The 18,050-nt window shown below is 34.8% G+C and overlaps 1 protein-coding gene across 1 annotated transcript in view; it reads left to right on the top strand.

Annotated features, from left to right (window-relative positions):
• LOC135073989 (uncharacterized) overlaps nucleotides 1-18,050 on the top strand; it is a 102,409-nt gene that overhangs the window by 1,290 nt on the left and 83,069 nt on the right. Inside the window, exon 2 of the mRNA XM_063968274.1 lies at nucleotides 17,398-17,488. Coding sequence (XP_063824344.1) covers nucleotides 17,404-17,488 — 85 coding nt within the window. The 5' untranslated portion in view covers nucleotides 17,398-17,403. The remainder of the gene's footprint in view (nucleotides 1-17,397; nucleotides 17,489-18,050) is intronic.

Raw genomic sequence — 18,050 nt, 5'->3', positions numbered from 1 at the left:
TGCAACCAACCGAGTGTATACATATTGTGCTTGCACATACAATATTTATTCAAAACTAGTCAACTTTCACGTATAAAAGTTATTCAACAATGTGAAAAATAAAATATTTTATTTATTCGCTGAATAAATAACATAACCGAGCGTACTTTTGAATGAAACGAAATCTTTTGTTAAAGATGCCACACAGATATTAAAAACTTTACAAATCTATCGGTCGAACAAAAGTATAGTTTGTGAGTCTTATGCAACAGATAAAAGGTAATAAATTACTTAAATCATCCATCCACTTTTAGCTTCAGTAAAACAAAACATTTTAATAAACGGGCGCTAAGGGCGATAGTGTTAAAAGTTTAAGAATAAACCGTAGCAAGGCGACTACGAATGTAGTACCGTAGTCTCGTAGTCCGTAGCGTCTGTTACCAACTGTATTGAACAATAGTTTTATTAGTTCTATGTTTGGAATAGTAATCTTCGAGTCGTTTCGTTTTTACTTACGAAGTAAAGTAATACAAATGATCAGTCGCCTTCAGTCACACACGAGTTCACACGACTGTAGGTAATGTTTTTTACTTAGGTATTTTACGTGTTTCCTCGATTTTTGAGACCTATTTGTTCTAACCAACCGTAAGCGATTAGTATTTTGAGTTGGATGTTGAAATCTTCATCTAGCAACAATACAAGATTCGATAATGACGATGTATAGGAGTTTTATAACCTGTTGTAACCAAGGGTAGCTCAGTGTTTCGGGTCGGATGGTAAATTCTTCACTCAGAACAAATATAGTGTGTTCTAAACATTCGACTAGTCGTGCATCACTATGTTCTGTGCCGTGCATCGTAACAGTATATTCAGTTTTACATATCTACAAGTATAAAACAAACTGGTCTTTTGAATGCTCATATCCATTCAGCGGTCGCCATTGTGAGTAGATTGGCCACTCCCGCGCAGATTGAGGAATAATAAACCACAGACGAGAATGGCCCAGTTGTGTGCGAATAGATGTAACAACTGAGTTCATTGTGTTTTTAAAAAGAGCTATAAACATAAATTGCGTCCTTGAGTCCTTGAATTTTATTACGAAAATTAAAGTGTTTTAGCGGTCGATATAAAATTGTGAAGAAGTACGAAAAAATACTTTCTTGTTTTTTTTTAAATGAAATGATATCTTTCTTGATTTATTTTTTACGATATTCTCAATATTTGAATACATACCTAAATGTTTTAAGAATGATTTTGAGTAGTCGTATTGAATAGCATTAAGATTAAAGATGAAAACTTAATTCATTTTTCAACAGTCTGTCATTTATAGCTAAATTCTGAAAAGAAAATCAATTTCTTTACTTGAAATTAAGCGAAATTTTGGCTATGGTTTTGTTATTGATTTAACTGTATAAAATTCGAATCTTGTAGATCTTTTGAAGTAAATAAAATCGTCTTTAAGTACACAATACTTTGCGTTCAAACAAGGCGTGTAGATCCCACGGTAGAAATAGTCGATAAAGCCTTCCCGTTTTGCATTTCTGGCAGACAGGTGCTTAAGGTAGTACAAAGGGGAGATTAAGGGCTTAGCCGAGTTGCGGGAGGCTGATAAAGAGCTAGTTCATCTCTTATAGCACTTATACTTCGTGAGCGATAGAGAACTTTATTCAATTATTTTCGTGTGTTGGCTGCCTTTTAGTAACAGGTAGGTCTATTAGGTTATTTTTAAAACAACAATGGAAGTACCATTTGAGTTGAATAGGGTTTTATCAAAAATCTTTTTTGTATAGAGAATTGTTTTTTCTTATACATTTTTGGATCTCTGTATAAGTTTGTTGCAAACTCAACTCTATTATAACTACATAACCACAGTGTTTAGTTTGATTTACTGACGTCTGTTCCTATTTAATATTGTATGCCTTACCATGGCTTGCTTATAACAATTCACACGATAGAAAAAGAACTCCGCGAATCTAGACACAATAGATAATAAATCAATTGTTACGCGGTAGCCGGCTACCGCTCGGGGGCTGAGAGGTTAAATAATTATATTTATAAATACAAAAACAACCTCGGCTAGACTAAAAACTCTGCCAACTCGAGTTTCACAAATTAAGGTTAAATACAAAAAAGTAATAACTAAAATAAATTTTAGCGAATGTTGTTTTTCTTTGTGCCCGTCTTTAAATCTAATTTGAGCTAGATAATCTAGAACGCTCAACATTTTATCCCAGGAGAATACGTCAAGGAGTTTATTTATATTATCTTGAGGTTGCTTAGGCCGGACAGTCGAGTACAAAAGCCTTTAATCTCAGTTTAGATTAAAGTGGTTAATCAATGTGTAACAGGGCATGTCGTTCTAGCGACTGGCTCTCCGAGATTGCCCCGCCTGTGTGAGCGTGAATAAGGATTATTTTTTATTTTTTCGTGACTTTTATCGTTTGCGACTCCAACGTTCTGTCGTTTCAGATTATGTTTCTTTCATTACTCGTTTACAGTCAAACAGAAATAAGCTTATACGTAACTCTTGAAGTCTCAGATGAACATTATTTTCAATTGAGTTTTTACTTAAATTTTTTTGCGATGTGACGTATATTTTTTATTCATTCACAATACGTAATAATTTATGCTTGTAGGTTTTGTTTTGGTGATATCGTTAGTTTCAGCCGAAAGACGTCCACTGCTGGACACCTCCCGCGACCTTCACCAGATCGTCGGTCCACCTAGTGGGAGGCCTGCCCACGCTACGTCTTCCGGCTCGTGGTCGCCACTCAAGAACTTTCCTGCCCCAGCGGCCATCAGCTCTACGAGCTATAATATTTGGTGATATAATCATCATTAAGTTCTCACTGCAGGAGCACGACTCTTTTTTTGATTCAAAAATAGGTTTCCTGTGTTCTTTTTTCTTTAAAACTTTGAAATAGATACTGGCACGTAGTTATATGTTTACGCTACTAGTGACCCAGTAAACAAGCTTAGGTTTAATTTTAAAAGCTCAAAATAGACTAGCATCGCATGACCCGCATAAAATGTAGTGCAAAATCAGTTTTCCACTCGTTGCAGGAAAATTTCCCCGTTTTTTTTATGGCTCAGACCCGAGAAACACTCCGGAGATTCTAAATCTCTTTGTTTATTTTCTTTGGACGTTCGATTTTAAAAGCAAACTCAGCGGTGATCAGTTTGATAATATTATAAAAGTTAGCTTTGAAATTCCGAATAAGGTAGGTATAATTTCATTTGTACAAGAATACCTACTTATTGCACTAACTCTACATTTTTTCTTATAAGTAGGTAATTTGAATACAAGTACCTACTTACTACCTGCTTGTACTAAATACCTGCCTTGTCCTGTCAAAAAAAAAAAAAGAAACGTTACACAGCATAAGCACAGACGAACAATTTCATATTGCAATGTATAGGTACCTATAGAGGAAAATTTTGTGGTAAGAAACGCTAAAATTATGTCCTTTTCGTGTATTGAGTTTTTGCTATCCTGAAAATATAAATGAAGATGATCCTCGTACCTATTTAGAGAATGAAATCTCGTCAAATAAATTCGTATCAAAAACTATCTTCAGAAACGTGTTACGACTACAACAGGCCGACGCGTGCTAACGAAATTACGGGCTTTCCAAAAATCACGTGCTAAGTCAGCCCTGGAACAAATAATTAACTTTTAAAAAAAATAAAACCGACTTCAAATGCGTGAACACAAAAAAAAACTAAAAATTAAAAATATTGCGTATAAAAAAGTTCATCCCCAATTTTCCACCCTTGGGGGTGAAATATTTTCTTCAAATTCGCATGAAACCACCCTTTTGATAATACCTATTCAACAAAAAAATAATCAGTCAAATTGATTTATAATCGGCGGAGATATTGCGTATAAAAAAGTTCATCCCCAATTTTCCACCCTTGGGGGTTGTTTTTTCTATTATTAAATTTAAATGGGACCACCCTTGAGGTATTACCTATACGCCGAAAAAAGATTTGTTCAAATCGGTTCATAATTGGCGGAGTTATCGCGTAACAAACATAGAAAAAAAAAAAAAAAAAAAAACATACGGGTCGAATTGAGAACCTCCTCCTTTTTTGAAGTCGGTTGAAAATACACGTTCATCTGAAAATATTGAGGGTAATATGACACGTGAGGGCCTAAGGAAGGTATAGAGTTTGGCAGAGTTAAAGTGTAATAAAAAGGGTTGTGTCACATTACGTTTTCTAAATTGAATTTGAATCCTTACCTACGTTACCTAGCTGTTGGAAGAAAGTTAAATTTGTTCAAGCGTGTAATATTTTCAATATTTTCGTCATCGCAACGGTTTAGGTATCGCATATAGGTATTTGTGTTTATCTTAAAAAGGAATAATCTCTTAAAGTTGTTTTAGGTTCAAGTCTGAAAGTTCTTTTGCAGTTATGAGATCTACTTTTATTATTCGACAATACGACACAGTTCTCCTTGTTGTAAATATTTTTGTTGTCAAAAACTGAAATCTAACATGCTTTATTGTTGCAAATAAAAAAAATATCTGTGTATTAAATCGATGCAGGTTAGTAGATGACAAAAATAACAAACAAAGTGAAAATAAAACCTCTATTTTTTTAAGTCGTCCCATTTTATAATAGAACTTTTCCCACAATAAACTCCGTTTCAATCCCAGCCATCCTCTCCATCTTAGGAACAGTTACGATCGATCACTTCCAATCGAATGCCTGTACAAACACCCATCGGCACTCAAACTGGTGTAATGTATCTTATCAAGTGCTCCGTGAAGCCCAGCTCGAGAAGTAACGCATGTTTACTGAACGGGTACAGTCAGGACGATAGAGAAGTTTTAGAAGGATATTACACGCTTTGATGGAAAACAAGGCTAGTCAAATGTAGTCTTTTGATCAAGAAAAAAAAACGCTTAAAAAGTAGGTAATCCGCCGACCTTTTGAAATGATTCACATTCATGTCGTTTGTTGACGAAAATATGTAGTAGCTTACGTTGATCTGGATACAATCTCTTTCCTTGTATTTTTTTTAACAAAGGCTTCAAAAGGTAGCTGACAAACAGAAGACTTATAAGGTTTACACATAGGTACAAGAGTTGTGTAGATTAATCTTACTTAAATATGCCAAAATTTTCGTGAAGCTGCCGAAGTGCCGACAGCGGCGATCTCTGAGGCGTTAATGTAATTTAATTTCACCAAGTTAGCACAAGATATCAAACCACAGGACATAATTTACTAAAATTATAAAACTTAATTATGTAGTAATAGAACTCACACGAAAAGTGAGAAGACTTCTTTTTTAAATTGCTTCCTTTTTTTCCCTTCGCATTTTTTTATTACTTACTACCATACACGAATAAAATATACCTACGGAATTGTGCGTCATTCATTATAAAAATTTTTGCGAAGCTTTTATGATAATGACTGTACTATAATTAGAATTTAATCAATGCTTTCTTGCTGAATTCGTTTATATGGACTCGCAGGATATTATCCTTGTCTAAATCTTCATAATATTTCTTGGAACAGTCTTTCATCTTCGGAAGAAGGTATCCTTAGACTTTTTTGTGCCAAATTACCAGATAATGGGACTGTTACCTAACATACTGAATATTGCGATAGATAACATATGAAAGAAAGAAATTATTAAGAGTTACTTTGCATACTACTACAATCTTTTATAACCCACAAGGAACCGAAGTCCTTGTTATACATTTGTTTATTTAACCAGGTTAGTTTTAATAGGATATAATATAAATGAAAGATCAATAGGTTTACCTTTTACGAAATTAATTGCGTGTCTTGTTCAGATGAGACTTTACCCAATTTTCTTTATTGACTAGTCCCAGCTGTACTGTGCAATCAATTGAAGTGGCTATACAATTTTATTTATTGGTATACTTACTATGCTAAAATTACTAATAGCAGCTTACTCCTAAGTACCAGCTTACTACTAACCTACTCGTAAGTGCTAAGAGGATATGGTTCTTTATGAGATGTAAAATCTTTTTTATTTTCTATACACCTATATTTATTAAACAAGACACTTTATATCACAAAAAAGTGTTAATACTCATAAAACTTTGACTAATATATCGTAGGTTGTACCTAAATTATGAAAAAATATTCTAACAAAATCGGTAATTTTTCAGTTTTTTACTAATGATTTAAGATTTCAGGAACTTTCCCTGGTTTTAGTATTTTCATTCTGAATATTATTATCATCTACTTAGTATCGAGGCAAATAAAATTGTAGACACTTGACTTGAGGCACATCAGTGGAGGGCGCTATTGAACTTCAGCACTTTCCCTCGGGGAGGCTCTAAAGGTAATCTCAGATGCAAATCGAGCGATAAGAACCGTTATTCCGCCCCTTCTCGCGAAAACTGCTAGCTACCTTTATCTTGGTAGTTAAGTCTACCTATTTTAAGGTAAGCAAAAAAAGAATACCAATGTCTGAGTAATCTGAGTAGGCCTTTTAAAAATAAGCTCAAAATTGTACAGCGTGCTATGGAGAGGGCTATTCTCGGTGTTTCTCTACGAGATCGAATCAGAAATGAGGAGATCCGTAAACGAACTTAAGTCGCTGACATAGCCCAACGGATTAGTAGTAAGCTGAAATGGCAATGGGCAGGGCATATAGTACGCAGAACTAACGGCCGATGGGGCAGCAAGGTTCTGGAGATTTACTGGATGACCTCATAAAGGTAGCGGGAAGGCACTGGATGCAGGCCGCCACCAACCGGCCATTGTGGAAATCATTGGGGGAGGCCTATGTTCAGCAGTGGACGTCCTGTGAAATGATGATAATGAAAGTCTGAGTAACATTGATGATTATTTTCTAATTTTTTTGGGAGTACGCTGTCCTTTGTAATGTTTCTTTACCACCAAACATATCAGTAGTTAGAGCTATCTCTGTGATATATCTATCTTTCAAACTCGTATTCGTTATTAAAACAAGCAAATGATTTCACAAATGAATAACAACATGGATGCAACCATTCTCATCTCCTGAAATGCTTAGGCTAATATAGCTTTAGTGTTATGCTGTATCTGCATGTATCCACTCAAATTCCGCTGGTTTACCAACATTTGAACATTTTATATCCAGAGAAACCACAGAATTCCCCGGCGTTATTGCATGCAAATGGAAAACACGACAGGCTCTCTGATTCTGAAGTGGATTTTCATTTGCGAACTTTATCCATATTATTATAGAGTACATCGGAGTCGTTTAGAAGAAAAAACCAAGATTTGCTTTTAAAAAGTTGTAATTAACTTATTGAAGTTGACAAAAGTTGGTATTGAGTTTGGCTGTTGAGTGCAGATCTATCGATTGCAGGCGTTGAACCTTTAAACTGAGAACTATTGAATATAATATTATACCTATACCTAGGAAAAATAGGCTTCAATAATTAAATTTAATTATGGGCCAAAAACATAATAATTAATTATAATATTATAATTTAATAATATAATAATTATATTATAATTTAATTATGGGCCAAAAATATAATAATTAATTACCTATTACAAGGGCTTATAATGTGTGTGATACAAAAAACCTACGACTCAGCAAAAAGTGAATTAATGTGCTTGTGCTACCTGTTTGATTATGAAGAAAAAATAATTCAAATTCAAATTCAAAATATTTATTGCTTACTAAGTGACAATTTGTAATGATGTAAATTACATAATACCTATACAGGAGCTTAAAAAGTTAGTTACCTGAGTAGAATAGAGTAGGTGGGTAACTACAATAAGTAATATTATTAAACAACTTATAACATGACTACAATCTAAGTAGGATTAAGGTTGATAACTAATTAACTGACTACAGTAGTTGGTTACTATAATATTTTTTATTATCTATTGTTAGGTATTCATTAATTGAATAAAAACATTTGGAAAGAAGCGTTTAACATTAGGTGCCTAATATTAAAAATATTTCTGGTACCGCGTGGATGGAATTACGTTACCCACAATCAGTTACGATTTTCAGAATATTATCGTAATTTTAATATGAGACATAAATATTAACTCGTTTTGTTTTTAATTACTTGCCCGTGCTGTCAGTCAAGAATTCATTTGAAACCCAGACGGTTTCAAGATATTTACCTCTGTACTATAGACTGGGTTTTAATTGAAACTTTAGAATAGAGCCATTAAACGGCTGAAAATTAAATTTTAACTGCTGTAAACTCTCTAAATAAATGAGTAATGCACTGAAGGCGGTGTTTTACTCGTAGAATGCATTAGTTATGAGCCGAATGGAGATGGTAATTTAGTTTAATACGAAATTATATTAAACGTATCTTAAATTTTCTTACTTAATTTCATTAGTTTTATTTACTAGTGATAATAAAAGGAGTAGCTTGAAAATAAAAGGAGTAGGTACACTTTAACGTGCTAGGTAATTTATTAGCTTTCATAAAATTAGTTATTATTTTAGGTTTAAAGGACATTCACTTAATATTCTTTCTTTCTCATTTATTTTACCCTGAGTGTTAGCCAAATAGGGAACCACAAACATGGTGTATTTCACCTGTCATTTTGATTCGAAGATACCCGCAAATAGTCCTACTGTAACCACTGTTTGTAAACAGTAGACATCTAGTAGGATAGGTAGAGTCCACGTAACATTGAAAAAAACCATTAATATTCTAGACGTAGCTCCAAAAACAATAAAGCCATAAAATCTTGCGTCCACGTGAATCACAGCAAACCAAAGCAACCTCCAGCCGATTACCAGGATGTATTGCGGTTTCACGTGCCGTCACTCACTGGGTCGTGCCGAGCCCGAAGTAGGTCACCAGAACGCTCACCGGGCGAAATGGGAACGCGTCGATGTCCTGGCTTTATAGTTCGTTCATTCCCTTACCTATCAACGAAGAATCACTCGCCGAAAACATAGAACCTAGCTTTTTTAGCCATCAAAAAGGACAGTTCTTCGGATCACGTTCACGATTCTGTAAAAAAATCCATAGATATCTTCATTTTCAGCATGGTCGTTGACATTAAACAGCATTAGTGCCGAAATTAAACATGGAAAGAAGTTGCTCCTCCACCTTTACTCAATTTGACGATGACAAAGTTTTGATTGACATGCGGAAATTGAGGCTGTACGAGCCATTTTACAACCGGATATGCCTGTTGCATATGATGAACAGTGGAGAGAAATATGCTTATGGCTCGCGAGTTTGGAAGTTTGTGACATGCGTGTTTGCGATTTTTGTGACACGCGTGTTGCAAAGATTATGGCGTTGTTTTAGTAGCATAATAGTTTTAGTTGGAAATATTTAGGCTTGGACGTGTTTTATGATGTTTATTTCACGCGACTTGCAAGTTTTTTCGCACACTAAATCCGCGAGTGTCATCAATCTACAATTTAACGTTACAGAATTTAAATTAAAGGACATTGTCAGAAACCGCCTTAGATTCCTGGGCACAGCAGTAAAGTATCAAAATTAATCTCTTACTTTTTGAATACTTAAATATTAATTAGATTGTAACGGACACTTGAGGATTAAAAAATGAAATTTTAAAAGTATTTTATATGTATTCCATAATACTATGACGACATCCGGACATTTTAGGGCGTGGCCTGCTCCATATCCTATGAAGTTCCATAATTTGTGTCGATAAAATCTATGTAAAATCGGCACAAGGCAATGCCGTACTTCATTGTTAGGAATCCATGTAATAGTGATGTTGACTGCGGTCATCATAGACAATAAGATACCGATCTTGTAAATAAAATAAATCGTCCAAATTGCTACAGTATGACTAGATTTTAATTAAAAGTTAAAAATATATTGCACGATACTACAAGAAGCTATCTAATGTGTCCAACTGGTCGAAGGTCATGAATAAAATAAAAAGAATTTTATTGTGATCTTAACACTGATATAGACAATGACAACAATATGGGATCATCTTTAATATATCTGTTACAGTTTCAAAATTCGATGAAAAATCCAATGCCGCTTAAAGTGAGAGAAATGTCTAAAGTTCTAATAGAATTGAAAGTTTTATTCGCTCAAAATGCTTATAACAATAATTGGTAATACATTTCAAATATTAAGTACCTTTATAATGTATCGATAGAACCAAAATGATATCCTCTCAGCTTGGAAAGGGAAAACCCAGGATTGGGGGAGCGCTCCAGGCAATTTTTAGAACATTTCATAGGTGGTAGTAAATAATATTTATTTTATTATTAAAATTGAATATTTTGATATTGATAAAATTGAATATCCCCTCAAGCGATCTGCCGCGGGAAGGCGCTACTGCGTGAAGTGCCCCCCCCTTCCCGCGGGAAAAAAAAAAAAAAAATCCCGTTGCGCATTTTCCCTAAAATAGCTTATCATTATTACCGTTACATACTATCGAGTCACATTTTTGGAATCTGGATAAAATTACCCGTCTTTTGGTGTAACTTTTAAGGCTAACAAATATATATTTTAGGTACAACACTTACTTGAAAAAAAAGATTCGTCATTTTTGTCACTTTTTGTGATTGCACTTGATTCACCTTCAAAATTAGAAGCAATGTTATATATTAACACTTATTTCCAAAGTTAATCACATTATACACGTTTTTTATAAAGAAAAACACACTTCCAAAGCATCTAAACGATAAAAAACATCCATCTTTTTCACTACCCAGACGGGCACCGCGGATCGCGTCATCTTCAAACACAGACTGAGAAAAATTTGGTTGAAAAGCAACCATAGTGCCTAGAAAATATAGCTATCACATTCATACTTAAGCATTATTACTTTCGAGCGAAAGAAACAGAACTATATTTTTTAAATGACAAGGTCCCGAACTTGGACAAGTGATTTGCGGCGGGAGCCGCCGCAGAGCACTTTAGAGCTTCGTGATTTACGTCTCCCCCCGCCGAAGATCGCTTGAGAGGACACTTCCAAAGCATCTAAACGATAAAAAACATCCATCTTTTTCACTACCCAGACGGGCACCGCGGATCGCGTCATCTTCAAACACAGACTGAGAAAAATTTGGTTGAAAAGCAACCATAGTGCCTAGAAAATATAGCTATCACATTCATACTTAAGCATTATTACTTTCGAGCGAAAGAAACAGAACTATATTTTTTAAATGACAAGGTCCCGAACTTGGACAAGTGATTTGCGGCGGGAGCCGCCGCAGAGCACTTTAGAGCTTTTTGATTTACGTCTCCCCCCGCCGAAGATCGCTTGAGAGGATATATCTTTCGATTCAAATACCGAATATTTTTCAATCGATAATAATTATCGAGAATTGTTAATAATATTCAATTAAAAGTTGTTCAATCCCTAGTCATGCATAGACTAAGACGGTAACCATGGAGATAGTTAGTTTGGTAAGTCACGTGTTAAATGTCAAGAGTGGAAAGTAAACATAGGATTCATGTTATTTATTTACGTGCAAAATGTAAGTAAGTAAATCATAAAAGTGGAACGCCGAGCTATTTCCAAAACCCGTCCAATATTATAATACAATTTGGCTGCGACAACTACAATACAGAACATCTCCAAAATCGATGTGCATAAAATAATATAATACAATACTAGTAAGTAAGAGGTTATGATAACAATATTGCTATCAATAAGTTTATAGAATTGGTCCGCCAGGAATAACTGTTCTTACATAAAGATTTGTGTCATTTAGAACCTAGAAAGTATTATTTCGGCACTGTTGATCTAACGGCGAACAATGTATGGAGAACGAACATTGTCCTTTACTTATCCTTTAACGTTGCAATTTAACTGAAACTTTGTTGAAACTTTCTCTTTAAAAGCAGATATATGAATGTAGATTGGATGTAGCCAAACTGGGTCACCAGCACAGGCTCTGCCGGGCGAACCGGGAGCTTAAATCTATAACGTTGCCACTTGATGGGATAATAGAATTTTAATGGACTCCAATGCTAAAAGTGAAATCGACTCCTGATTACAGAATTGGGGGAGTTTTTCCATCATAATTAAAACTTTGGCACTTCTTCCTTTTATTCACTCAGCGGGAACGTAATTGCTAAGCGTTTAAATGATGGCGCGCGTAATTTTGATCAGTTTTATGGATTTTATTAGTTTTTCGATGTTTTAAAATACATGGCTAGGAGGTTGTAAATTTCGCTTTTTCATCCAGCTACTGCCAGTCATTCTGAGATAATCGGTGCATCGGTAATGTTACGATTAAGTATCGAGTAGTCTACTCGGTTAAATACCTACTCGTTTGCTCTACTTTTCATCGATTCTACCACTATGTAGCTTTTGCTGGGTAGTTTCCTTATTTAAGTTGTTATTTTCCATTATGAGTAAATCGATATTCCAGACTGCAATCATGCGGCTTTTAAAGTGATTGCGGTGCACACCTCCACCTCATGAATACGAGTATTATTCATGTTTATAACTACCAGGTGATAACAGCAAAAGAAGTAGGTAGGTAGAAGCTAGGGGGTTAAAATTCACTTGCAATTTACTAAGTAGATGAGGTTCCGGTACGAATACGTGCGTTCGCGTCATTCATCTATATGCACGTCACTAGCATTGTCTTAACCCTAAATCGGTTTAAGTTTTTCAATGTTTTTGGACTTCAACACAAGGTAATAAAGTTCAAAATAATGTTATACCTTTTTCAAAATAAATTGTATTATCATTGGTGGTGGAGGGTTACTTCATTGAAATGAGGTCAAACTTTAGAATTAGATTGAATAACCTTTGAAAGGACGGTGACTTGCGAATTACCAGCCTAATATTTATATTTACTTAGGTGACCGAGTTTTGATGAACGCCTCAGGACATTTGCGTAGTAAGTACCTAATATAATAATGAATGAGCTGTATTTTGCTAGGTGTTAAGTTTCATATTATAAATTCGATTAACCTACTTTTATGGTAACGGTTTACGTTGTTAGTCTGAGTAAAAGCGTAAACTAAAACAAAGCGATTCTTAATTTTCAACCGACTTCAAAAAAAGGAGGAGGTTCTCAATTCGACCCGTATGTTTTTTTTTTTTTTTTTTCTATGTTTGTTACGCGATAACTCCGCCAATTATGAACCGATTTGAACAAATCTTTTTTCTGCGTATAGGTAATACCTCAAGGGTGGTCCCATTTAAATTTAATAATAGAAAAAACAACCCCCAAGGGTGGAAAATTGGGGATGAACTTTTTTATACGCAATATCTCCGCCGATTATAAATCAATTTGAACGATTATTTTTTTGTTGAATAGGTATTATCAAAAGGGTGGTTTCATGCGAATTTGAAGAAAATATTTCACCCCCAAGGGTGGAAAATTGGGGATGAACTTTTTTATACGCAATATTTTCAATTTTTAGTTTTTTTTTGTGTTCACGCATTTGAAGTCGGTTTTATTTTTTTTAAAAGTTAATTATAATATTACATAATATTGTGTGGTAAAAGGAAAAAAATAAAAATTAACTATAGTGGCTGGATTATAAATAAATAAAAATCGTTTATTGCTTGCTTTACAAAAAAGGAATTACAAAAAAAAACTTATGTAAATACTTGATAACTTATGTAAATATTATTATGTAAATACTTGATAGATTATACCGCTCTGAATAGTTTTTTTTACATAATTTGTACAATAACAACAAAATCAGTCATCAAATCAAATAGATAGTTGGGGCCGTGTCAAATTATCCAATTTTCTGCTTAAACGGTTATCTAACTTATCAATAAACTTATAAAAGAACCTCAAATATTTCGTGGCACGTGTTGTTTTTCGTGCCCGTCGTGGAAGAAAAACAGGATAAAAATGAAAAAGTATTTGCTTTCCTTTTACCTTCACTCCACATGAAATTTATTATCAAATGATAATCTCATTTGCTCCATTCATCTATCATTGTTATTTTTCTGATAGCTTTGATTATCTGGAAATATTTCTTAGAGGAAGATAATAATTCTAAAGACGAATTAATGGTTATTTAAAGAATCAACAAGTTGTGAATGATTGCTCCAAATATTACGATTTATTTGCTTGTCACGTGGTTAATGTTTTGATTTATTATTCTTATCTCTCTTGGGATGTGGTGTATTTTTAAAGGAAAATACAAAGTAAGTATTGCGTCTTTGTACGATAATATTACATCAAGGAAGAGGTATGGATTACGCTCGTACAATCGATATCTTAGGCCGCATTGCTATGTCTTCAGACGGTCGTGTACTCGACTGATTTCCTTCGCAATGTGCTTCCTATTTTGTCATAAGTAAATTATTTATTTTTCATACAACTACAAGAAGTCCACTGCTGAAAATAGTTATCCCTCAATGATTTCCACATCGCAGGTTAGTAGCGGCATCCAGCACCTTCTTTCTACCATTATGTAGTCGTTTGTTCACCTTGTGTGTCCCACGCTGTTTTTCTGTACGTACCTATGTGCTATGGCCTCCACTCCAGAACGTTGCTGCCCCACTCCAGAACCTTGCATCGGCTATCAGTTGAGCGTACTGCTACATTGCTACTTCAGCTTGCTAATCCGTCGGGGTATGTCAGCGACTTTTGTTCGTTTACGGATCTCCTCATTTCTGTTATTTTTACTACGACGTTTTTAAAGTATTTGGAAATGAGGCAGCACTATCCTCAGTATTTTCCAAAGTAAAAAAACAATCCAGTCTGAGTTTATGTTGGTTATAACATAAAGAGAAGTCCCTATAAGATGGGTTTACTGAAATAGAGTTAATAAAATTAAGTATACTTGTTAACCGAATACGGTTAACGATTTTTGACCGCAACATTGGAATTGACTCCATAATGATAAATCAACTTTGGATTCCAATCTTTCAGCTATCCTAAAACAAATTTCAGATAATTTAATACTCCTACCTATCAAAGATGAAAATTAAACTGGACGAACAACTTTTACCATCTCCCCGTTGTTAAAAGTAGGTAACGAATGAATGAATAATATTTATTTCAGAACATATTTTGCGATAGTAGGTAGATGGCGGTGATTACGCCATAAAAAGCACCAATTTCATCTACTCCAAATAATACCTGTTTTAGTAGGTAACCTATTAGGTTTTGTTTTTACTTCAAAGTAACCGTATACCATACTATACTTAGATTTACGGCGACACTAAATCACAGGTGAGGCTGCGGCTGGACCCTAGAGGACAGCCCAGGGCCAGCCATGCAGAAACAGGCATGAAAAAGGTATAAGGTTACTAACTAACTGAGAATTTATTATACCCTTGGATAATTTAGTGTTTCCAAAATGCAGCTTTGTAAAACCATTTCCTCCGTGTATGTTATTTCAAGAAAAATACACATATTTCCAAATACATTTACACGTACATCAAAATAAGCAGTCATGTGCGCTGACAGACTTTTGATGAACACTTTAGAATTTATAATCGTTCGTTTTCAAGCAAGATTTAGGCCTACACAATGATTTATTCTTCATCATCATCATCATCATCTCAGCCATAGGACGTTCACTGCTGAACATAGGCCTAGGAACATAGCGTGAGACGTCCACCCACAAGGTGGACCGACGACATCATAAAGGTAGCAGGAAAAGCGCTGGACGCAGGCCGCTACCAACCGGGTAACATGGAAAGCATTGGGGATTTTATTCTTATGCCTTATTTATAGTTCGGTATAAAGATGTAGGTATGTTACGGGTATTAGGTATTACTTACATAATAATATGGTATGGTAATACCTTAAGCCAGTACATATCAGACGAGGGTGCGACAGTTTGTTAGCTGACGACAACTTGTAAACATCTACTGTAGAGATTCTCTCAAGCAATTTACTTTTCTTGAAACTCCGAACATCACCTATCAGGTTACCCTCTAAATTACCTCAAAGTTAATTTTAGACCAGTAAGTACCGCTAGCACGAAAGACTTCGATTCGTTTGCGTATTCGACCAGCCTTCCATTTCTACGATAACGTGACAATCTCGATTGTCGAAACTACTTTTAGTTTCGTGCTACCATTTCTTATATTAAGTCTACTTTACGTCGCGTTCATAGGGGCGCTGTTTAAGTTTTCATACTAAGGTTGTAACATCTTACTTTAAACTTGACAAAGGTCAAAAATCTGTCAAATTCCATACAAAAAAACACCGGTAATCGTTAAAATAACGGATAAAATAAGGTGGTGTAACTTAGCCTAAATCTTTTGATGGCGATCCGAATACGCAAACGATTCGAAGTCGAAAGCTTTTTATGCTAGAGGTACAGGTTGGTTATTATAACGCCCACCAAAGTTATAACTACGCGAAAAGTAATTCCACTTTGTCATTCCTATTCCCACTGGAGTGGACGTCCTTGGTGGTAAGGAATGTTTATTCCTTATCCAAATACTGACTGACAATGTTTGTCTGAGACGTTACAGCTACGGCGATAATTGCAACGTGTACGAGGTTTTTCTCTTGCGTTTATAAATGAACACAGGCGTAATTTTGAAACATTTGCTTTGCAATATTAATGTACGACCGTAAATGGATTTTCAGCCGAAAAAGAAATCAAAAACGAAGCTTTGGCTTCAGTCTCATTTTCAACCGAAAACGAAAATGATTTAGGCCGGGTTGCTATAGCAAATCATATTTAATCAATCGCTCTCCAAATATGTCCTTTAACTGTCAAATTTCAATTCGTATTTGATCAAATATCCACAATTTTCGATGCTTTTACACTTTCAATCAAATTGTATAAATAGTCTTGTAAACAATATTATGAAATATGTAAAAACTTCGAAAACCGTAGATATTTTGACCGAAAACCGATCAAAAATGGCCGAAAACGAATATTCGGTCGGTCACTACTCACTAGCAATAATATTGAAATAGAAGATAAGCTAATTTTAGTACTGAGACTGCCTATCAGGCAAATTAGCATCTTTTTTTAGCAAAAGTTTTTGTTCTCCTTAGAATTAAAGGTAGATATTTGCCAGCACATCGCATTGTCGTTTTCATTTGGAGCTTATTGTTTGTAACAATTAAATCTTGACAAAAGTTATTTTGAGACACACACACACACAGTATACTTTTAACCTTTTCTTCTTTTGATGTTATACTATTAAAGTACTAAATAGTGAACCTGACTAACAAAATCGCAAAATGATTCTACAGTTCATACAGTCAAAGGATCAAGATCACGTGTTGCGCGTCTTTTAAACGCCCAATCTGTGACAAAACTACTCAGACGCATTCAGTTTGATCATTTCACCAAAAGGACTCCGCTTTTGTAAATGTTTGTGGTTAGGACCCTTGGGTTTGAAGTTGAAGTCCTGATAAACTAATCTACATAGTATCGAATTAAGTAAAGAGGCAGGCAGTTGAGAAATACCTTGACAATATTAGGGCAATGTTTAATTTAGACTTGCTAACTATTTCCCTTGTGGATTAATTGTTAGATGCGATAACTGACTTTTTTTTTTCAGAACAAAATGGCGTGGCTGTATGCTTACAAGATGGCGGTGCTCGCGTTGAGCTTATCTCAAGTGCTGGCTGCACCCACTCCTCAGCATGCAGGTAAGTCATCGATATAAGAATATTTGCTAGATGTGGAGAAGTTTGTACCTCAAAGTTACGAGTCGGTATTTGGTCAATTATCAGATTCTTGGTTACCGGCCATAAATACTAATAAACACCTTAGCTTAAAGGGAAAACACTACTAACTTTGGGTACCGCATTATTCAGCCACCTTTGAGGATTCAACTTTTAAGTATGTATACCTTTTAAAATATTATCGTCTTTTGTGTGATGGATGAGCGATAAATGCAGTTATAAAACGACTGACTGCAGTATTCTTCGCTAAGTGTACAGTTATACACGTTTAGGTAAATACATAACTCCTGCCCTTTCAAGAAAGTGGGTGCGACTCGGGGAGTGAATTACCGTTGATTAGTAAAATAAATAAATATTCACGAAGGTACAGCTGCAGACAAACGATGACATAGCAAAGTATACACTGTGGTAAACAACTTGTAAAGTGTATGTAATAGGTGATATTTTGAAGCAGAGGTATAGGCAGAGAATACAGTTATACTGTAAAAATAACAGATTAATGTATAAGGGTATGCCTTCCCTAGGG

Source organism: Ostrinia nubilalis, chromosome 8 (genome assembly GCF_963855985.1).
Source record: "Ostrinia nubilalis chromosome 8, ilOstNubi1.1, whole genome shotgun sequence".
Lineage (NCBI taxonomy): Eukaryota > Metazoa > Arthropoda > Insecta > Lepidoptera > Crambidae > Ostrinia > Ostrinia nubilalis.
The sequence above is the reverse complement of the archived record's forward strand: the minus strand, read 5'-3'. Positions and strand labels throughout refer to the sequence as shown.